Source organism: Protobothrops mucrosquamatus, unplaced genomic scaffold, assembly GCF_001527695.2.
Source record: "Protobothrops mucrosquamatus isolate PMUCROS unplaced genomic scaffold, P.Mucros_1.0 scaffold_252, whole genome shotgun sequence".
NCBI lineage: Eukaryota > Metazoa > Chordata > Lepidosauria > Squamata > Viperidae > Protobothrops > Protobothrops mucrosquamatus.
The window spans coordinates 271349-295163 of NW_015386328.1; the positions used below are offsets into that span (position 1 = coordinate 271349).

General features: G+C 33.2%; 1 protein-coding gene across 1 annotated transcript in view; it reads right to left on the reverse strand.

Annotated features, from left to right (window-relative positions):
* PCM1 (pericentriolar material 1) overlaps nt 1-23815 on the reverse strand; it is a 55510-nt gene that overhangs the window by 25405 nt on the left and 6290 nt on the right. Inside the window, exons 4-21 of the mRNA XM_015830880.1 lie at nt 22760-23032; nt 21428-21598; nt 21187-21300; nt 19714-19902; nt 17902-18079; nt 17284-17393; nt 15976-16195; nt 15162-15360; nt 13750-13926; nt 12626-12780; nt 11804-12027; nt 10331-10479; nt 9724-9853; nt 8825-8938; nt 8025-8215; nt 6892-7083; nt 3132-3354; nt 2361-2506 (exon numbers count right to left, since the gene is read on the reverse strand). Coding sequence (XP_015686366.1) covers nt 2361-2506; nt 3132-3354; nt 6892-7083; nt 8025-8215; nt 8825-8938; nt 9724-9853; nt 10331-10479; nt 11804-12027; nt 12626-12780; nt 13750-13926; nt 15162-15360; nt 15976-16195; nt 17284-17393; nt 17902-18079; nt 19714-19902; nt 21187-21300; nt 21428-21598; nt 22760-23032 — 3155 coding nt within the window. The remainder of the gene's footprint in view (nt 1-2360; nt 2507-3131; nt 3355-6891; nt 7084-8024; nt 8216-8824; nt 8939-9723; nt 9854-10330; nt 10480-11803; nt 12028-12625; nt 12781-13749; nt 13927-15161; nt 15361-15975; nt 16196-17283; nt 17394-17901; nt 18080-19713; nt 19903-21186; nt 21301-21427; nt 21599-22759; nt 23033-23815) is intronic.

The window sequence follows — 23815 nt, forward strand, 5'->3', positions numbered from 1 at the left end:
TCTATTTTTTGCCAACACTCCTTGTCAGCACTGATATCTAGAATTCTCTGTTTAAAAATGTTTCTTGCCTGGGAGGCAGCTGAAAGTAAATAATGCATGCAAATCCATGCCATAAAATAACTTAAGTTAGCTTACCCAAGAATTAGGCTGAATCATACTTATGTGTTCCACTAAACATACGTGGGTAGCATATCAGGGTCCATTGAATGGATCCTTTACGAGTATGCAAAAACTTTAATTATTGATTGGCTATATATGTAATGGTACCTATTTCGGCTGTGACTGTAGGGGCTGATGTGTTCTTATCACTTCCAAGTATGATTTATTCACAAACCTATGTTGGCAAAAACTATTCCCAAATCAGTAAAAATCCACTTGCTCACTAAAGTTCTTCATTAATCTGCCAGTCATATTTTGTGTCTTTTGCTAAATACCATCACTTTAAATTTGGTTTTATTGAAGTTTACAAAATTAAGAACAAAAAATTAAGGGCCTATTTAATAGTGTGTCATTAGAAATATAATGTCAGGATATAAAAGGATAAAAATGAATTTATCATGGATCTTTGCATAGGAGTGTCTGAAAACTACAGGAATTCTGGAATATCACAGACATAGAGTGAAAAAGCATCGAGGCTAGAATATAAACCTATCTAACACCCTTTTGGGTGAAGTTAAAGGACCATTTCCCCCATGCAGACTGTCAAATGGGTGTTTGAGTAGAGGGCCTTAACCAAGAGTAAGAGTCTAGATTCCATATTTTAAGTTGGGCAATTTTTTCCACAAACTGTTTTTTTTTAATAAAACCGAAAGCTGTATTGAGATATGTAAAGGCAGTAAACAGTTTTTTGTCATTAGTTACTTGTTTTGTTATGAGATAGTGTAAAATAAAACAATTGTCTATTGTGGGGCATTCTGATCTAGATCCAGCTTGTTCCTCCACTAAGAAATATCTTTCCATTACCCAATCTTTTATTTTTCACAAAAGATATTTTGCATGCATTTTAGTCACAATTCCAATAAAGCGTATTGGTCTATAATTTTGGGGCAGCCTTTTGCCCCTTTTTATATATGGGAACTGTAATTCCCATATGACTGCGATGCAACTTGTATTATTTATAAGGGAGAATAGCCCTGCTAAAATGGGCCCACCAATCATATGTATCTTGAAGACTTCTGGAAGTAGAAAATCTTCTCCATGTATCTTATTAGATTTCATAGATTGAATAATAAATTTGATTTCTGATACTGACACTAGAGGCCAGGGAGGAAGGTTTACAAAGGCTAGAGTATCAGTACTTTGCTTAGCCAGAAGCCCTTGGTTAGGATTAGTAAATAATTTGCATAAAAAGTCTCCTAAATTGAAGCTGTAACAGGAATATAGCAATATACCGCTTATATACCGCTTCACAGTGATTTACAGCCATCTCTAAGCAGTTTATAGAGTCAGCATATTGCCCCCAACAATCTGGATCATCATTTTTACTGGCCCTGGAAGGATGGAAGGCTGAGTTGTCAACCTTGAGCAGGTGACAATTGAACTGCTCAGCTGCTGGCAATTGGCAGTCAGCAGAATTAGCTTGCAATACTGCATTCTAACCACTGCACCACCGTGGCTCATAGATATATATCTGTAACATTGTACTATTTTATTGAAGGAATGTAATGTTCAATTCTATATATATAGCCAATATAGAATTGAACATTACACTCCTTCAATAAAACAGTACAATATTACAGAAGAAAACTGAGTATCTCCATTTTGCTGTAAATTACAGATCTGACTATATTTTAGTAGTTCAGGAAGCTTTTTAGAGGTTATTAGTTTCTTGTAATCATGCCTAATTTTTAATATTTTAACTATCTTTTATGGCAGGGCATCCCTGGGCCTGGCACACTGCTGCCCTCAGTAACATACTGGTACATAAATAGAATCAAACCAATTTGAACTTATTTCCTGTTAGTTTCTAGTAGGAAGTTCATCTGTTAAAAATTTCCAAGACATAGATTAGCGTATTGGATCAGGATTTTATCTGGACCTTGGATACAGGAGGAAACTGAGTTTCTCAAAGTCTAGATTGTTCTGAATTTGGAAAGGTGGATATTGCCTTAGTATCCAGCTTGGCCCAACTGAGTTTTTTATTCTACTGCATTTCAAAATTAATTACTATTATTAAAATACACCTGACTAAAGTACATTTTTGCACTTTCCAAAATATGGTACTTTCTTTTTCTGTAACTTTCACATATAGAAATTTAATGTGAAAGAATTCTCTTAGATATATCAAAAATAATTAAATGCACATAATTATGTTGTGTTAGCTGCTATTTTTAAAAAAGGTGTAAAGTTAAAGTGGATACCTTTGAACATTATTTTGTTGCCAGGTCAGCTGTGCATAGCACTGATTTAATTGATGCATTATGAGGTGTACTTGTGGTGAAGCAACATTACCAGGCATCACGCTATAAGGACCGGTAAGCAAGGTCTGCAGTAAACAAGAGAGCATCTGCAAACAAAAATAATGTTAAATATTTTTTAGACTTTTAAAAATAATATAGTAAGTCAAATGTATATTGGCCACCATCATAATTATTTTTCCAGGAGCAGCATCTTAATCCAAAAGTTCTCCAGGAATACATGAGGTCTGGTAGAAAATCCTCTCAGCTAATCCTATTGCTCAAAGCTCCCCAATGTCTGGATTTATTTTCAGTTTATTAAACGTAATCAATTTTAGCTCCTGGTTAAACTGAGCTAGAAAAATCCAAACAGTTCATAAAATATTTAAGGTAATATTACTGAAACCCTAACCATCCCCAAAATCTTTTCGCATAATTTTGCAAAATCTGTTGGTATAATTTTAGAAAAGTGTTTTAAAATACTACATAATAGCTCTCCAGAGACATGTGCTATTTGCTGCAATACTCATTTACAGATTCCTATTTTAAGATCTTATGGAGGAACACAAGAAGAAACACAACTGGATAAAAAAAAATCCATATCGATGAGAAGGAATAAATTGGATGTGCACTGAAATGTTTTAGGATTCTTGAGCAAAATAAGCCAAATTCACAATCTGAAAAAAATTCACCCATGCTGAAGAAATCTCTTTTAAAAATATTTTTACAATATACCTGTTGGTCCTGCATTAAAGTCTGACAAACATTGACACTGAATTCAAGATGCTTCTTTAATTGGTTAATTTGCTCTTGCCATTGTTCTTTCTCCTCCACATAAGAAAGTTCAGACATCCAGCGATGATTTTCTTGCCGTCGCATGCTGATGTTCTGTTGCTGCCTTGCTTTAGCTAGAGGACGGTAGTTTCCATCTGCTGAAAGAGGACGAGGATTCTTCCAGCTAAGAGTATTGTTAGAAAAAGGCATTATTATTCTAGAAAATCATCTCCTGGTACAACCAATTTATCAAATAAAATTGCAGCCATGACACAAATGCAACAGATTTAAAAACCCAGAGACCTCATTTGGAGGAAAACTTATTTCCTCTTTCATACTGTTTTACAAGTATGGTATCTTCGTCACATGTGTATAACCAGTCCTCCCTTTCTTTCTCAGGGAAGGAATTGCTCATCTCTGAATATATACTGGTAAACATCTTGTTTTCACTGCAAACTGAACTAAAACGTCCCAAAGTACATTTAATTAATTCTTAGAAGTTACTGAGTTTTAGTAGCTGAAAAACTGAATAGCAGAATGATAACCTGCTAAAGGAAATACTGAGAGGTCCTTGATGCTCTCTGAGTTTGGTTGTTTTTTTACAGATCTTTCATTACCCAAACTAGGTAACATCACCAATGCTAGTAGGAAGTGAGGTTTGCTCTCAGTTTATATTCTAATAGTTGGTCCTGTCAATGTTCATGGGAGTGGCTTTGGTGGGTCTTTGGTTGGGCTATTTACTGTTAGCCTATTTGGTAGTTCCTTGATTGGAATATTGTTTGCTTGATTGTTGGTCTAATGTTAATCTCGATGTTAATCTCTGCTCATCTGAATGCTGATTGTTGGTGTGATGTTTTGGTTTTTTGTTCCCTTTTTGACTGTCTCTTTTGAATAGTATATAGAAGTCATTTATGTCTGTGGGCCTGTTGACAGCTGATTTGTCAGAGTACCAGGCTTCCAGGAATTCTCTAGTGTTTTTGGACTTGGCTTGGTCTAAGATGGTCAGTTTTCCAGTTGAAACTATGGTTAAGTTTGTCTATATATTGTGAAATTAAGAAGTTTTCATCATGTCTTTTGACTATTAGTTAATGTTCATGGATGTGCTCTACTAATCTTCTGCCTGCTTGTCTTATATAGTAGCTGTTGCAGTCTTTTCACTGTATGTTGTAGATCAAAGGTCTTGATTGGCGGATTGGAGGGAAAGGGAGGGAAGCAATTGCTAGCACTGCTCTGTTTTCGCTGCACAGGGCCGTTTTCATAGTGGCGGCAGCACTAGAACGAGTGGGGGTAAGTGTACACACACATATGCATGCACTAGCCAGCCTGTTCCGTGGCCTGGTAGCCAGCAGGTCACAGCCCGATAGTGGGCTGTGGCCCACAGGTTGGGGACCCCAGTTGTAGATGACTCCTGTTTTTCCTTCTGGGGTTGCTGGGTCTTTTGAAATAATAAAATCCTTCATGCACTCTTACTGTGAGGCAGATTTACAAAATACAACATTTCAGGATAAATCTCAAAATAAACAAAATTAATGGTGATCTAAGTAATAGCTTAAGGATTAGTCAAAGGAAATTAAAACATATTATATTATGTTTCGTTACACAATTAGTCAGCTGTTTAGACTGGATTTGGTATTTTTGCCAACCTATCAGTTCTTCCCAGGGACCTGGGAGTCAGATTTTGCTGTTTTATAATAACAGTTGCAGGATTTAAAATGTTCCAAATAAAGCTGTCTTTTGCTATTGATTGATGATTTTGCCAATGCTGATGGTGATCAAGTGGTGTTCCTGATGTTTTGGGAATGCCCCAAGTTGCCTGTGTATAGATGCTTGTCTGTTTGAATTCTAAAATCCCAGAGCATCTTAACTTCTTTATTTTCTATTATTTTGTGGTCCCACTAGTTCTTGCTTGCATGCGAATGGTATTTCTTGTACATTCAAGTTGGTCTTCCTTCTTAGTTTTCTAGAATCACCTTGTCAATTAAGAGCTGATCTTTTGTCCCTGTGCTGCTTGGGTGGTTTCCTTTCCACTCAAATGGAAAATGTTTTCAACTAGATACTGTTTGACTGCATTATCTACCACACCAGTTAGCAATTTGAAAGCTATTGCTAAATAGGTAATTGGTCTGTAGTTATCTGGTACTGCCCATTTTGTTGGATCTTTTATTATCAGGTACGTTTTGACTAAAAACCAATCTTCAATTTCATATCTATCTATCTATCTATCTATCTATCTATCTATCTATCTATCTATCTATCTATCTATCTATCTATCTATCTATCTATCTAAAAAACTGCCAATCTCCATCACAGAGGGACTCTGGGCAGTATACAGATCAAATGTGGTGTGTTATTAAAATGTTTGGCAATAACTGGCTGCAGACCAGTCAGACGTTTCAAACAAAAATAATGTGATTGATCTTCACCTGGTGCCAACCAATTCTTGAACTTCCTCATCCTTGTCTCCACCATTTCTACTATTATTATTATAAGTGCTTTCATTTTAGCTTTTTTCATTCTCATCCATCTCCTTTATCCAAGTGGTATTCTTGTTGCATTTCTTTGGGTTGTCCCATAGCTGTGTATAGAACTATACTGTTTCTTCTTTCTCAGGGATTGGCTATTTCATTGCAGATTTTGTTGATGGATTAGCATTTCTGATATGACTGAAATTGGAGATTCTACCAATAGTGTGTAATTCAAGCTTTATATCTGCTGATCTTCTTGTATATATGTTATTTGCTGCTTTATTATTTCCAGTGCTTCCCTGATCTCCTTTGTCTCTAGGTGACATTTGTTGATCAGATGTTATTTGGTCTTCTAGTTCTTCAACTTTTCTTTCACCTGCTCTAGCTTTTTTGTATCTGACCATAAAATGCTAATCTTATTTTTCAACCTGATCTTTCATTTTGATGAACTGAGGTTTTATTGATTATACATCCAAAATCTTTGTTACTATTATTTATACTATACTATACACTATATAATGTGTATTATACACTGTACATTACATTACATTATTCCTTGTGTGTACAATCACACTTGGCCAATAAAGAATATTCCTATTATAATTCATTAATCTGGCATAAGTTCTGTAAATTATTTCTCACCATATTATTTATGGGAGAGACACTCTTCATCTGGCTCCTTGTTAAGTATGGTTGAACTCTGGCATAGCTCTTATCTTGAATAATACATGCAAGGCCCACAATCACATCAAGGTAGTACCTCATTTATTACTACTACTTATTATTACTACATGCTACCTTTATTTTTAGTCAGTTCCAGGTATGGGACAACTTGCCACAATCAACTCACCATGCCCAACTCACCACGACTAGCTTGCTGCAGGACAATTCACCATGGCCAACTCACCACAGGACAACTCATTGTGGGACAATACTTCAATTTAATTATTTAAAATAATTTTAAAAATATTTTCCTTTTTTTAATTCACATTTCATTTTGTCCCTCCTTTGGCATTCATTCTTTAATGATTCTATTCTACTATTTCTTTGATATTAGTGTAACTCTTATCCCGCGGTGAATTGTCTGGTGGCAAATTGGCCATGGTGAGTTATCCTGTGGTGAATTGGCCATAGCAAGTTGGTTGTGGCAAGTTGTCATAGACCCCAAGGCAGCATACATACTTAATGCTCCTGCCTCCTATTTGGCCATAACAATCTGTGAAGTGGTTGGGCTGAGGAACAGAAATTCAACTAACCTCTCTTTATCTTCTTTTGCACAACATGAGATCTGATCTACATTGGGACACATGGACATTTCATTGGAACTACATTCTTGTTCTTCCTCTTCCTCTTCTGCTTGAGCCAGCCCATCAGAAAGGTATACTTCTTCATCACCTTCATCTTCATCAAGTGCACACTGTGTAGATCCTCCCCATGTTGCTATTGTCCTAGCATTAGGAATTTTAAAAGTTATGCTAAAGTATAATAAAAGTGAAATTAAGTCATACAGAGCTAAAACATTACATCATATCAAAATCAATATAAAATATTTCCCAAATGAATACCTTGTTTTATTGTTTAGGAATTGTGAGAATTCCAAATGACATCTAAAGAATAAATATATTAATATACTCCCTTTTGGTGGATTTATATACTATTAATGCAGAGAAGTACAAAATTGATCTTTGAAAAACTACACAACAGCATTTAGAAAAGCATGATCTAAGTCTATGACAGGAAGATTCCATTAGAAATAAACTCTTTAACTCTGCCTCAACTGTGCTGAGTATGAAGGGAGTGAAAATGCTCTCTGACTTTCAAAATTTTGTTACACATTCTGGTGGAATGGTGTTTCATGACCTGGCCTATTTTAAAGGGTTAATAGTATCTATAAAAGAACAAGTGATTTTTTTTTAAAGCGAACTATAATGTGACAGTTGCTGCTCATATGTTTTTACTGAGCTATAAACCTGACAACCTAACCAGCATTCTGGCCAATTATAATAATAATTCAAACATGATTAAGAGGATCAAAGTTTAGAGACATTTGAGCTCTATAAATTTTTATTAAAAGACAGAGTCACTTTATAAAAATGTTATAAACCTTATGTTTATAAAAAAATAAACATTTTTATATAAATGTCACTGCAACCACCTATTAGGCAACCACTTTAACTGCAGGACTGATGAAACAGGGTACAAAAAAGAAGCAACAATATCCCAGGCTTATCAACGATTAGGATAAATTGTAGAGAAAAGGATCCCCTTCTCCTCAGATAATGCTCAGACAACTCTAATTATAGCTATTTTAAATGGATCCTAATCCTTTTGGGGAAAAATAGTCTTTACAGCAATTTTTTCATACCAGATGAATAGAATTTAATCTTACTTTTCTGTTCTGCTTTGCTGTGGAGTACACTGAGTCTCTGATCCATTACTTTTAACAGATCCAGGTGCAGCAGGTGAAGCATCTGCTAAATTTTGTCTTCTCTGATGCTCAGCCATTAAGGCTTCTAGTTGTTTTCTTCTTTGTCGCAATTCTTCTCTTAAAATCTCATGTTTACGCACTTGAGACCAGGTCTGTTTAAAAATTAATATTTATAGAACACTCATGAGGTTTAAGTCAAAGTATGCTAATACAAAATTATATACAAGGGTAATTTTTTTTGTTAGATACACTGAAACTATGTATGTTTTGGAATGCCTCGAATTAAAGTACGACAGTATAGAGAAAAGGTTCCATTCAGACAACTCTAACAGTAATGTCATTAAGGAAGAAAAAGAACACAAGAAAGAAAGAAAACCCAATTCTTTTTTCAAGTCACTGAAAAAGAACACAAGAAAGAAAAAAAAACAGTTTTTCAAGCCATAGTGTATGCTTGCATTGACAAAAAGATGGAGTAAATATTCAGTCAATAAATGATGTAATCAAAGAGGAAACAAGTTAGAAAATACAGAAAGTTCTTTGTCATTTGTCCTTTAGTTACTTGCAGCTTTCATAATGTTTATTATCAAACATTATCAGAGTCTTTAGGACAGTTTGTATATTCCATATTGCTGTTTTGTTTTTGAAAGTCCACTAAGAGGAAGAGACAAAGAAAACAAGTTCCCTTTTCAGTTACAACACTGTTGTATCAGTTTCTCCAAGAGAAAAGTATAGTAGCATTATTAAAAAAGTACACATAGTACCTCACTATCAACTGCCAATTCTTCTGGTTGAATTGGAGACTTGCTTACTGTGCTGATTTCATTAGCAGCTGCCGTGGAAGTATTCCCTGCACAATTATCCAGGCTAGATGTCAGCTAAAAAAGAATTAAATATTAAAATTTCAATCTGAATATTCTAAAAAAGCTTAAACCAAAAGAACAATATTGTCAGTGCTAAGACAATTGAGAAACTATAGCCATTTTACCTTTTGCTTTCCTTGTGCTTTTTTCTGTTATTTGGGATTCTCAGATGTAGAAGGGGGGAATGCTTGAGTGTTTTCTGTTAGCCATAACATTTGCAAGTGGGTGAGAATCAAGGTCAATGTTAGATAAAGTTTTGGCAGGTTGAAAAGTTGGGAGGAGAGCCCAGTTTTAGAATAATTGGTGAATGTGATTTATGACAGCCTTTCTGGGGTGGGAATTGCAACTTGTTACTTTGTATCAGGGGGAGGGAACTTTAGTCTTTGGTTCAACTATGTACATGCAGATACTTTGTTTCCTGAATAAAATGTTCTTTGAGGAATAAATCTTTGCCCTGAAGTTCTTTTAAAAGGTTTCATCTATCGGAACCATGACAAATATGCAGTATTTTTTAATTCATTCAACTGATACCTCATGTCAGTAAATGTAGGCATCCTGGTTGTGTACCATGTACCAACAGTAGAGTGAAGAGAACTTGATTAGTTTCTGGATATTACACCTAACTCTTTAAGGATATCTCTTTTAAGCATTTATCTTTCTTCAATTTATTCAAAGCTGCATTTTCAAAGAGTTTTTTGCAATCAGGACCAATCTTCTTGCTAGTGACTCACAAATACTATTACCTGTGAGATTCTGTCCTTCCCTCCCCTAAATTAGAAATCGAAATGAATTGTACTTACTTGAAGATCTGGACAAGCCTTCTGCAGGACCTGAATTTTTTCTTGAATATTTATAAGTTTCTTTCTTTCTTCTTGGAGATGTTTAAGTTCTCTCTTTTGTTGCTGAAGTTTAGCTTCATAAAATTTCTCCCTAAAAATAACAAATATTGTGTTACTATTTTCTGGGGGGGGGGGGGGGAAAGAGAAATTACAGAAACAAATAACAAAATAGTAGCCTTGTAACTTAATAGGCAATTTCTCACGTTTCTCTTATTTAAAATTTATTCATAGGAGTTAATCTACATAGTTGGATGTCCAATGTGAAAGCCTGAAATATACTCATTTTAACAATGAAAATTGGTGAACCTCTAAGTTGCACTGTACCTTCCTAGAAGACCATGAAGAGATTGGCCAAGTCCTCCTATATTTTGTAAACTTTCCAGTATGAAGCGAAAGATGAAGATCTCTATACTTTCCAGTATGAAGATCAAAGACTCATACTTTTCCAGTATGAGTCTGATTTTTATGTGAGTTTCAATTTGGTTCCTTCTAATGTATATCTTCCTAAAATGCATTAATGAATCCGCAGTTTAAATTTTATAACATTCCTTAATGAAAAAGACCATACCTTGTTTTTTCATTCAGTCCAACACTTTTCTGTGATTTGTTTGCACTGGTTCGAACGTTGTTTGGTTGTTGCTGTCCTTTTTCTTCTTCGGACAGAAAGAACTGTTCCACATTACTTTGTCCTGCAGTCTCTGGCTCCATCTCATCATCCTAAAATTAACAGCAATATCTTCAGCAGTGGTTTCCTTAAAATTCCACCTATTCCCATTTTCAACATTTTATGTCATTTGAATGAGTTCTCAGTCTTCAGCAATACCTGAATTCAAAGGTATGTCTTGTCTTCCATTGTTTATTAGTTTACATTACACCAATTTAATGATAATGCAGTGTAGAAAGGACATGTAAGAAATACTTATGGGAGAAAGTCGGATTATTTAATTGAAGTCATTAGCTTCAATTACTTAAGATCCATAGAAAATGATGAATTCTAGACCAACTCCAAATGTAATCCAGTGTTAATTTTGATTGCAAACTATTACTTCTCTCCAGAATCATTTTTTACAACTGGATTACAGTATATAACATTCTGAGGAGGAGTGGGAAGCTACTGTTTGAAGAAAAAAGGGAAAATGACTTTTCGAATTAAAAAAAAATACTTGAATAAGGGATGCTGAATGTAAATAGCCACCAACAAGTATAAGTTAGAAATGAAATTTATTAACCACTACATAAAACAGTGCTTATAATTCAGGACTGTTAAAACTTTTACCTCTGATAACAGAATAAACAATGTCTTTTTGATTCAGCTAAGATGTGCAGAACTATCACACAATCAACCTTCTAGCAACATAGTTCTTCCAATGCACAAACAGAAAACAAAATTCTTAACACACCAATTATCCATATATGTGGAGTTTAGTATATAATAAAGTATTTCACTTTCATGGAGAAAAGTAGATATACATATTTACAGCAATTCAAGGCGTCTTGAGTTTAGTTTTGATGATACCAGTCTTAATTAGTGCCTCATTAAATTTACTTTAAAAAGGATGAGAAATTTAGGAAAAAGAATTGAAGGTAGCTGCCAAGAAATATCCTAATTACAAACAATCACAATGAACAGAGGGCAAGAATTCCAGATACATGATTATATGTATATCACCTACGTATTTGCATATATTCAACAATACATTTGGATATTAAGTTGTGAATTTAAATGCCAATAGAATCAATGAACATACAACAAATTCAAACAAATTGAATACTTCAATTTGATAACACTATCACTTAAATGTCATGTATTTCTGTCACTAATGAGTTAGTATATTACATTAGAATGCTATATGTAATTGAACATGAAAATATAACTATAATTTAATTTTTAATAAACTGATCCTTTTTCAGTATTTCACCATTTAAAAACTTCTAAAACTGAAGCCATTACTGAACAAACCAGACCCACATAACACTCTTAAAAATTATCCTATTAATCCTGGCATGAATTTAAAAAATAAAATAAAATAGAAAAATGTACCTGAACCATAGCCACAAGATTTTGAAGCTGTTTCAGTTTTTGCTTTGCTGCTATAAGTCTGTTAATCTTTTGCTCAAACTCAGCATCTATAGGACCGTCATCAGCTATGCTACTTCTTCGACTGGATAATGAAGTTTTGCTGATTCTATCAGCTTCAGCATCAATATCCTCATCATCATCTTGCGGGACAATCACACCATCTTCTTTCCTATTATAGTGACAATCTGAAAAGGACAATAAACTAAATAAAGGAATGCAGACTTACAGTATTTAATAAGCTATTTTAAAAGTAACTAGTACATTGTTAAAATTAGTGCATTGTTATCATTCTATTTATAATACAAATGTTTACAAAATGACAGATAACAAGTGCCACCTTAGAGCAGATATATACTCATAGGGAAGCTGTTGTAGCCCCTTGATCATCTCCTCTGAAATTTCTCTAGCTTTGTAATATCTTCTTCAAAGTATAGCAACCAGAACTAGGGACAATATTTCAGGTATGGTCCACCACTGTTTTTTTTATAAAGGCATTATATTAGCATTTCTATGTTCAATAAAATTTCTTATTATCCTAATATGCAGTTGGCCTTTACAGCACATGCACACTACATCAACACCTACATTGAGCTGCTCATCTTTACTCCAGGGTTATTCACTGCTAGCACTGGTCTCATTTGTTTCAACAAATAGCTACAACTTTAACACTAATATGTATCATCTTACCATATAACACTTGAAGGGCTGCTAAAAAACTAGAATGTTATTAATTAATGTTTCAGTAAGAGTTCACGTAATATCCAATAAGATATTAAAACATACCTAAAGTTGAAGGCATATTTGGCATCCTTATATTAACAGATTGATTATTTATTTCACAGGATGTATTGAGATGTCTTCCATTTCGGTTATTACTTCCACACTGCAAATTGCTATTATAATTAATTTCACCCCAGTTACTGATTCCTTGGGGATTCCTGTTTTGAAAAAATCCAGTACATTAAATATTAGATCAGTATCTTCAATTTTTCACAAGTTATACACTACGACAAAATAACAATTTCATACACATATATACTAAAATATTTACTTTATTAAAAAATCCCTTTCCCCCTACTATAAGCTATCATAATGGACCTTATCAGAACAACAACCAATCTTACACAAAGTACGCTATGCCAAGAAGTTGTGTGCCAATGTCAAGTTTAAAGAATACTTATTTTCATATTGACATAATGTTATACAAAATAACCTTCAAATTCTCATGTTTGTTTCATGTTTTTAAGTTAAGTAAACAAAAGTTTTGAAATGCAACCATATAATTGTTCCTTTAGGAGAGACATTAGGTTGAATTCAGATAGAGGTGATCTTAGGTAGTCATTCAAAGCAAAAACATTAAAATTTAGCATACAATTTAAATAGGATTTAACTTGATCAGCTTTAAGTATGCCTAAGCCTGAAGAGCTAGCCTCAATAATTAAACCAGCAAATGCAAGAAAATAAATATTCTAATCTTGAAATCCTCAAATAACTAAACCCAAACTCAGTTTTGTCTTGTTTCTTGTTAGCTGCCCACATGACCAGTACATACTTCCCTTCAATGAGAAATTCACATAAAACCTTGAAGCTCTAAAAAGTCATCTTCAAATAGGGTATCAACAGTAAACAAAATTCAATTATGCATGAAATATGTACAAACATACAAATGAAAGATGTGAATCAGTTTTAGTTAGTCAAGCAGTAGATTATGTAGCAACACAATCAGAAAAGCTTATAATTGCCCCAGTGGAGCAGATTATAATAGTGTCTGTGCATTATTGCACACAAAGAAAGGGTAAAATAGATATGTACATATTACACATTCAAGATTGGACAAGAACAAATGCTGTTAACACAATTATATTTTGATTACACATTACGTATTAACTTATGTGCAAGTAACCAACCTAATATTTGTAACAGGTTGTGGATTCTCATGTTCAGATTCACAGTCTGACTCTCCAGTCTCTTCTTCTTCCTTAGTATTTTCATTTACAGCATCTGTCATCATATCAGAAGTTTGTTCATAATAGTGGACTAGTTCACGCAATTCATTCAATCTCTTGCGAACTTCATTTAGCTTCCTAAAATAAAAAAATCAACACATTTGTAGATACCAAATAGTGGGGGTGAGCTCTTTAATAATTTGGTTTACTTTCTTTACATAAATGATTTTGGCTAATGTATGCACTATTATTAGATAAATAATTTTATAAATTATCTTAGAAAGCAGATGATTAGACAAATGCCAGAACTTCCTTATATGTTGTTCTATTAGTCAATTTTATGATAAAGTACTAGAAAAACCTTTGTGCCAAACTTTGTGTAATTCCTTTAAAATCTTGAATACTTAAAATACTTAAGTGTTCAATTTTTTTCATGCTGTATTGTGAAATAACAGAAAAGATAACTTAATGTTATTCACAATGCATTAGGTCTCATTAGCCAAAGGACTTCTTTTCTATTTTTATGCACTCTGTAAATGCAGGCAGAGCGGGTACACTCCATGTTCCTTCAATTAAATGTTGACATATTGTGCAACTCAGAAAGTGTGCTATCTGTTGCAATCCACAGTTTCTAGAACATCATCCCCTGCAGAGATAGAGAGATACAGACAGCGTTCACTCTCCTGGGGTTCCAGAAAGCCTTTAGAACCTGACTATGGGATTAATGCTGTTGTTATATTATGGGGTCCCTGCTATATTTTTCTATTGTTTACTGTTTACAGAGCTACTGTTTGTGTGATTTAAACTGTTTTAATTATTTTTACTACTTTTCCTGATTTTGTAAACTGTCCAGTCTAATACATTTAATTAAATTAATAAGTATACTATTCTTTCTCAATCTCCATATCCCTAGGATCATCTATAAAGATTATCTTGGAACTAAGAGGTAATTGTCATAACTCAACCTTTTAATCATACTACCATCTGTAATAACATTTTTATAACTTTGTGTTTTATTGATTTCATTAATAGTCCAAGTCATATGATAGAATTAAAATTCTGAAAAGGGTATAATATTGCACTGCTAAATAGCATCATGAATTTTATTTATGTATGCTGTAAGTTACTTCCAGTAAAAAAACGTATATATCTATTTCAAAATCCAAACATGTTAGCATTAAGCATGCAAATCTACCTTTTCCCCACAATCACTGTTTATATATACTGAAATACCTTGTAGCATAGTGTTATTACAACCACAAAAAATAGCTACTACTTGGGGTTTATATGATGCAAGTCTCATTACCAACTGCTTTTTTAAAACCAATAAACTACAGTACTTAATAAGCCAACATAATGTAATAATGGATTACTGAAGCTTTTCTGTTGGATTTATGTTGTCTTCTTCACTGTCATTCTGTGAAGTCACAGAATCCAGATGGTATGCAGCTGAAGATGCTAAGCTGTTTGGTTCTTCATTGACAGCTATTGTAGGCTCTACAGGTGCAGAAGCAATTGAAGCTGTGCTCCTTTGTTCAATACTCCTCTGAGGAGATCCTGCAGCTGGCAGAACTGCAAAGTTAAAAATAGTTGTTTAATCCTGGTTTACAAAAAAAAATGCACCTGTTGAATATCTGAAGCAATAAATTTCTGATCAAAGATTAAGGCATATGCTAAATTTAACAAAGGTGTTTTAACTCCTGTTAAATATATAGTCTAAAGCAGTAACCTGCAATCATTGGTGGAATGCACTCCCTCCCTCCTGGGAATCTGGACTATATTCCACCACAAATCACTTATCTTAAAATCAGCATTTACTGACACCTTTCTCACACCTATTCTCATAGCTTTCTTTAAAGGGTTATTCTCAGAAAATGTGGAGAGGCTGGAACTTAGAAATATGTAAAGTAAAGAAGCCGACTTATTTATTTTCATAATGCTTGAGGATAGGAATCTCATCCAACATTTATATAGCAGTTGTAATTTATCCCTTCACTACATGCTTATGAGAGGAAAAATAACTAAGAATTTCTGAGAAAGCAGTATTTATAGAAAATGGCACCTAAATACTTAGAAAACTTATCTCAAAATGCAACAGAATTGACAAGATTTCCATTTTCAATAATTAAGTCACAGTATTCCAAAAAGTAAAACTCTAATTTACACTTCAGGGTGCCATCTACTTACATGATGATGAGTTGTTAAGATGCTGGTCACGAAGTGTATGCAGTGCTCCCAACAGTTTATCCATCTTTTGCTTTTTATCCTGCAATGCTACCATCTTACTGAAAAGTTGCGCCTTTTTATCAGAAAGTTGCTCAGACATAGAAGAATTCCTGCTCTGGGAAACTTCTCTGGCAAGAGAGAGACTCTCTGCTTGCCTTCTGTTATCAGGCACAGGTTGAATCTAATATCAAGCATATATATTTTATTTTAAGCACTGGAATGTTTAGCAGTGAAATATTTTAAAGTACAGTTAATATGCACACTCCCGAGAATAAGCCTCAATTTGGTATAATTTACTTTTGAACAAATATATACAAAATTGTATAGCAATATCTTAGTATTTTCAAAAATTGTTTACATTAGTTCTCTTTAAGTGTGGATTATCAGAAATCCCAAAAAACTTGAAGTACTGACATTTTTATCAGATAGAAGGGAAATCTGGGTATTATCTTTTTCCATCACAATTGCAATCATTTCTCCCTCACTGCAAATACATTTTTAATCAATTGCAGTCAACTGGATTTTTAAAATTCCAGCTAAAATCAGGCAAAAATCCCCTTCTGTGTTGGGGTTAGGGTTAATATATCTCATTTTGTAAAACTGAAATATATCTTTATCTTTCAACCTTTTATATATTTTTATCCTCCAACTTTTTATTTTACCCCCAAATTTAGAGCTTCAATGTTATGAAAAATATAAGTATTTCTGGTTTTGCCAGAAAAATTTGGAAATATCCTTCTGTCATTGTTTAAGATAGGTCTTTAATCAGAATCAGTATAGTCTGAAATAAAAGGAATATAGCTATTTCTGAAGAAGATCTATATACTACAAAAACTATATACTACAAAAATCTGATTTTTGATCAGGTGACCATGGCGATACTGCAAAGGATATAACTGTGAAAAACAGTTATGTCACTTTTTTCAATGCCGCTATAACTTCAAACTGTCATTAAACAAACTGTTGTAAGTTGAGGACTGCGTGGAGAAGGATGGAAATGGAAGCTGCCTACAAAAACCAATGGAGAAAATATTTAACTGAGTTGAAACTAAATACAGCATATCTATCCTACAAGGAAGGGGGGGAAACGCAACAATGAAATTTGAGCATTATCAATGGACACAGAATGCTGACTGAATGAGGGAGGAAAGCTAAAAACGTATAAAACCTCTAACAAAAGTTTCCCAATACATTTTATTGTGAGGCTAAATGTGTCAAGTCATATACTGCTGACTTTGATCAGCAAACTAGTCTTAAGATCATTTGTACCTGAGAATCATGAAGCTGGTTATGAAAACGCTGAATTAAATCATTTAATTCTTCATTCAGCTCAGATGTTAGACTCACTCCAGAAATGCTACCTGTTGTTTCTGTTACAACTAAAAAGAGGAGGAAAAAGAGTATAGTCCTACCCACATATCAAAGTACAAGTTAATTAAAAATTAAGAAACAAAAATTAAATCATCAATATTTATAAATATTATTTTCCATTGGAAATATGAAAAGCCTTGAGCTGTTAATTACACACACATTTATGGTATTATTAGTAGCATAAGTTATAATATATAATGTAGTATAATATATTATCTTTTTTTTTAAGAACTTCTGGCTTTTCATCTCATGCATACTTAACTAGACATTTGTTATTTTAATATGCAGATACATCCAGCAAAGAACTGAAAGCCAAATTGAATGCAGCATAAATATGTTCCATTTAAAAAACAAAAACAAAGCTTGTGGTATATTTCTCATCAATGCTGTTAAAAATTAATCTAAATTCTAATTTAAATTCCCGATGAACATATTTTTCAAGTGTCTGAGTAATGTGGCCCATAAAATTGTTGTTGTTTAGAAGTTATTTTTTTAATACATTAAAGTTCAACATACCAGAATCATCCATGACAGCAATAGCTTGTTCTGCTTTATGATGAAGAGCAAGCAAGGCAGCTTGCCTCCCTTTTAAAGCCTTTAATTGTTCCTGCTGTTGTAGCATCCTTTTCAGTAAGTCATGTTGCTTCTTTAGGTTTGCAAGTTCTTCTGTAGCCTCTTGCTGAGGATCTCTAGCCTGGAAAAATAATTATCATTTATACTGGACCAGAAATAATTTCATTACTTTTTGCAATTAAAATTTTCCATGAGAAAGGAATTAAATCTTAATCTAAAAATATTTAAAACTGTATGTGTTACATTAAGCAAAATATTGTACTTAAAAGGACTTGAGTCATTTTTTTTAGTAATAAGAAGAATATTGGCATTGTCTATTATTTCAAGTAAATAAAAAATTTATGCTTAGCAGAGTAACTCTCCATTAAATATGTGCAACTATCACTGATACTTTTTTTCCTAAAGGTTTGGGTCGAGAATGGGTTGAGAATAATTTAAAGGACAATATTTCAGAGCCAGTCAATAATAAAAGGGAAATCAACAAAACACCTGATACCTTATTATTTCAATGTGAGGGAATGAAATCTGTATCTTCCACTAAAATTAAAGCTATTCAGAATAGATTGCCTTACAAAAATATGATTATGTAATACTATCTTAGAGTAAAATCTGAAAAAAATCCTAACAGAAATAAGGAACAAAACACAATTCAGTTCAAATATTTTCCTGAAATTATCCAAGGCAAAATAAAGTACAACTCTTCATTTTTAATATCTAATGTCTAATTTAAAGTTTGAGGGGAGTGTTTAAGATGGAAGAAAGAAAGAGAAGATAATTTTTTTTAAAAAGAAAAGTATAGGAATAATCTGACTAAAATAGAAATGGATCCAAATCATGAAGCAAATAACTTCTCAAACTTTTAATAGCTGTACAGGTAGCTCTCAGTTTATGACAGTTCATTTAGAGACCATTTAAAGTTGCAACAGAACTGAAAAAAGCAACTTATGATCATTTTTCACACTTATGACCATTGTAGTATCCCCATGGTCATATGATCACCTTTTGCGATCTTTTGACAAAGTCAATGAGGAAGCCAGAGTCAATTAACAACCATGTTACTATCTTAACTGCAGTGATTCATTTAACAACTGTGGCAAGAAACGTCGTAAAATGGAGCAAAATTCACTTAACAATTGTCTTGCTTAGCGACAAAGGTTTTGGGCTCAATTGTGATCATAAGTCGAGGACTACCTGTATAGACATATAGAAGCAAAGAGACCATATTGATAAAAATAGTTCCCGCATTTCTGCCTACAGAAGTACCCAATTCACAAAGTGGGAATCTCTGCTAGAATTTATTCAGTTTTGAAAAATCCAAATCACATTAAAAATTCATTTTTAAGAAACAATAGGTAGCTTTTAAAGTAATTAAATAAATAAAGTTATTAAATAAATAACTTGGAATTTTGAGAAAAAAGTCCAAGGATACTCTAGTCAATTATGCCAATGCAATCAATGAACTTGAAAGATTAGTTGCATCATAGAAAATCTTCCAAATGGAAGTCCTCAACTTTTTTGGCTTTTAAGGGAAGAATAATACCTTCTACAAATAGAGAGTATTTTCCTGAAATAAATAATAATTGGAAAACAATATAAAACTTATTAATTCAAGTATTAATTCTAACAGACATTACCCAAAAGAATTAAGAAATCATTGAAACAAAATAAATACCGATTGGATTTTAAAGAAAAAAGGAAGCCTTAAACGATTAAGACCTTTTACTGAAAGATTCCCAAGGCAATATTTAATAGTACCTTTGAGAGCAATCCAGGTTCTTGGCTATTAATCCTACTAGACCAGATTTCCCTGCCATTCATGGCAGTTGTGTCACTTTTCCCTTTTGGAGCTGCTGTAACATCCATGTCTGAAACCTGTCCTTGAGTAGCTGAATTCCCTAGTTTGTCCTCAATGCAGGGCCGAGTTTTCAGACTAAAAGATACCTCCTTTATCAAATAATTTAGTAAGTCAGACTGTGAGCATATATTTCGGTGAAGCATAATTTTTCTATTGATTTGTCAACACAATGTTTGTACTTAATTCATTGCAATTTTATTTGTCTCAATGTATGAATCACTAGGATCCAGAGGACATACAGGAATGTCGCTCTCCTTTAGATAGTTCTTTCCATTAAATATTTCAGTTACCATTTAAATTTCAAAAAGTAAGAAAAAAACACTTCAGAAGTACAGAGGCAATTATTCTAACCAGGAAAACACTGTTGCTTGATGGATGATATATACACATTTCTATGGATTGTGATTAGTGATCAGTATAAACTCAGTAATTATCTGAAATCTGAATCTGAAATCCAAAATGTAATATTAAGCCTTCAACATATATTATTAATGGTCAAACATTCTCAAATTTGGAATTCAATTTGAGACAACCCATAGCAACACACAACAGCTATTATGCATTAAAAGGGGTTGCTCCAAATTCATCAGGTATGTTTTGATATTACCAAAAGTGTTTTAAAGTTGAAAAACATTTCAAACATTTTGTTAAGTTCAGAATGCCCCTAAAATATTTCCTGTGACCCTTGTTTTGCTTTGAATTTGAAATGTGTTATACACTACTGCAATCTCACATGCATAAGTAAAGTTCTCATATGTGCTGCAGAGGATTATCTTTCATGGAAGAGAATGGTAGATTAGTGGTTTGTTAAACTCATCAAGCTCAAGTGTCTACAATTTTTTTTAACATTAATACCGGTCACTTTTTAAACTTCCAAGATTATTACATACTTAGCTGTGTTCCCTCAGTAATACTTCCAATTTTTTAAAAAATGAACCTTTTGACAAATTTTTCAAAGGAATATGCTAACGCAAGCCACTTATCATCACTTGTAAGGAAAAACTGTGTTGCTTCTAAGTAAATAGCAAACTTGTTACACCCACTGTGACCTATTTGAATACTTTGATTTGCCCTATTTTCTACTAGCCCAATTCAACTCAGAATTTTTCTGATAGAGGGATAGCTGCAATCAACTATCAAGTACAGATAAAATAATTTCCTAATATCCCACAGAGCCAATTACAAACCTTATCAGCTTATTACTGTTGGAAAAGGTGACGAAAATAATAAAATTCTGTAATAATCTGTTTTGTTACAGGTTTTATAATACTATAATGAAAAGTAGATGTTCTTAAATAAAATAAATTCTAGAGTTAAATTATCTCAAAAATCATCTTCATTTGTAGCACCTTAATTACTAAAAAGTAGCTTACCGTTGTATCTGAAACTTCAGACTGCACATCTAAGTTTAGTGATGTGCTCTCAGCTACAGAACCAGATCCCACAGCTGAATCTATAGTCCGACCATCCTCCTCATTTTCTCTAGCCTGAAATATTTTTGTGGTATAAATAAATAAACTAATAAATGAAATAATGAAATGAATGCTATGGAGACTTATCCCCCATTTGATTTTATGAATTTTCTCAATGAATTTCAATTTCTTTCAAACTTACTAGCATTTTCTGCAAAAATTTCAGATAAGATTTCTCTTGTTCTTTCAGATGATCTATAAGATGTGATAAGCGTTCAACATTAGCAGATCTCTCATTTTTCTCAACGAGGTCTTCTTTCATGGAACTAGCTTTTGCAATGTAGTCACGAATCTGAACTAATCTGCTCACAATCTGAAAAAGTCACAAAAGTAATAATCAATTAGGTTGGCTTGACATACTGGATTTAAAGCACTATCATAAAACAAATATAATTCAAGACCTACAGCCTATTAATATGGGACAAACTATCATTTCAAAATACAAAGCTCATTGACAAGGCAGTGGAATCCTTTGTATGGATTTATGATTACTTATAAATTACACATATGGAGTGCACATAAGTAAATGTTTGCAGTTCTTAAACAGAAGTTGAGAACCTTCAAGGGAATTATGAACCACTTACAAGATGATCACATGTTTTAAAATGTTCTGCAGAAATGGTTGCTCACGTTAGATTTCTGAGCAATATTATTTACAAACTGATTTTATATCCTTTTATGTCTGTTCTATGTTCTTATAAAATATTCTGAATTTAAGTTTTTCTCCAGGTATCTAGTTTTGCAAAATGCTAAAATCTTTTAAAATTAATCACTAGATCAAAAATGCCTACAAACTGTTCTAATTTGCATTAAAGTATAAGGTATTTCATGCATTGGGCCTTTCAGCATTGTAATGGAATTCATTTTTGGAATATCTCCTGAAGTCACTACATTGGTGAAGTTCCATACTTTTATTTTAAATCTCTCAGCATTTAATATTGGAAAGGTTTATATAAGAAAAAGTCTACCAACCAGCTGATAATGATAATAAAATTAAGGCTAAATTATGAAAGTACAATAATAAAATATATGTAGGTTTTGATTTCACAAGTTTTTGATATTCTAAAAAAACAATCTTGATATGAGAGTATAAGTCAAGAAAACTAAAATGATACCTAGAAGCAAGTCATGCCAAAAGTTCTATCTTTGTTTTATTTGATATAAAAATTAACATTAAAATTAAATAATATGTTTATTTCTAGCCTAACCCTAATCTCAAAAAAAACCCCATTCATTTTATTCTATGTGTGAGGGGGGAGTATTACACACACCCTTTTATCATTTTAGGAGGCAGTGATATTGTGAAGTTTGAGAACTGCAAGAATAATGAATTAACTAGCCATCAGTGCTTATTACAAGATGAGGTTATATAAGCTTTTTAATGCATTTTTAAAGCACCATTAGATAATCACATGTAGTAATGCATAACAAAAATATATTTACTATTGTTAGTGCTATGAAGTAAAAACAGTACCTGGCTACTATCCACGGCAGGTTCACCTCTACCATCTTCTTCAATTGAAACTGGACAATTCTGTAACAAATCTTTATTCAAAGCAGCTGTAAATAAGTCCTTATATTTTGAAGATGCACCAGTTTCTTGCATTTGAGAACTCACTGCAGGATCTTTTCCCTTGTTAGTATTAATCTGTAGTGATAGGAAGTTGAATGGTTTTCTGTTTTCATTAAGCTGGCGTTTGTTGTTAGCAGCTGTTGCTCTGCCCTGAGAATCACTTCCGATACTTCTCTATGTAAGAGAGAAACATCAACAAATTATTCATGTTTCCAATAATCATGTACTACTTATATGTAATCATATGGGTATTAATGGATCACGCTCTGAATAAGCAAATATTANTACTGACTTTATCAGATCCTGAATCGTTTAATACTGAACATAACTCTGTCACATATTATACAGCCAAAGGGGATCCTCGGATACTTATGGACTTGTAATCACTTGCCTCGGAGGAGGTAAGTGGCAGCAAGGAATAGGTTAGAGGCTTGCCTTTAAAAACTAAAACAGAGGAGATGTTGCAATATTCTATACAATGTATTAATGCTTATTGCTAAGTACTTTCTCAAACAAAAGCTAGCCTACGTGACCAACAGCTATGTCACGTATGCCTAAGGTGACTTCCTCATTTCCTAAAGGGCACAAAAAAGACCGTATATGGTAGTAAGGAAATGCTCCCTCCCTCCTGAGATGTAACCACTCCCATACCTGCTATACTGGAATAAAAGTAGGTGCGTAGGAACTCAAGGGGTCTTTCGCCCCTGCTTCTACACACCTTACCCAAGGAAGATGTTGTCCGTGTCTTCTTAAGCTGCGTGCGAGGCCCGATAGTCAGCCTGACTATCGTACATCACCGGTTCCCCAAATCACCCTGGAAAGGGCCAAACGTATCAACACTGATACTATATATTACAACAATTCATTTTAAAATGTAGCATGCATCCATCCTTTGTTTCTACCATCTCTTTGTTTCTATCATCACTCTAATTTTTATTTCTCTTCCACTATCTTAAA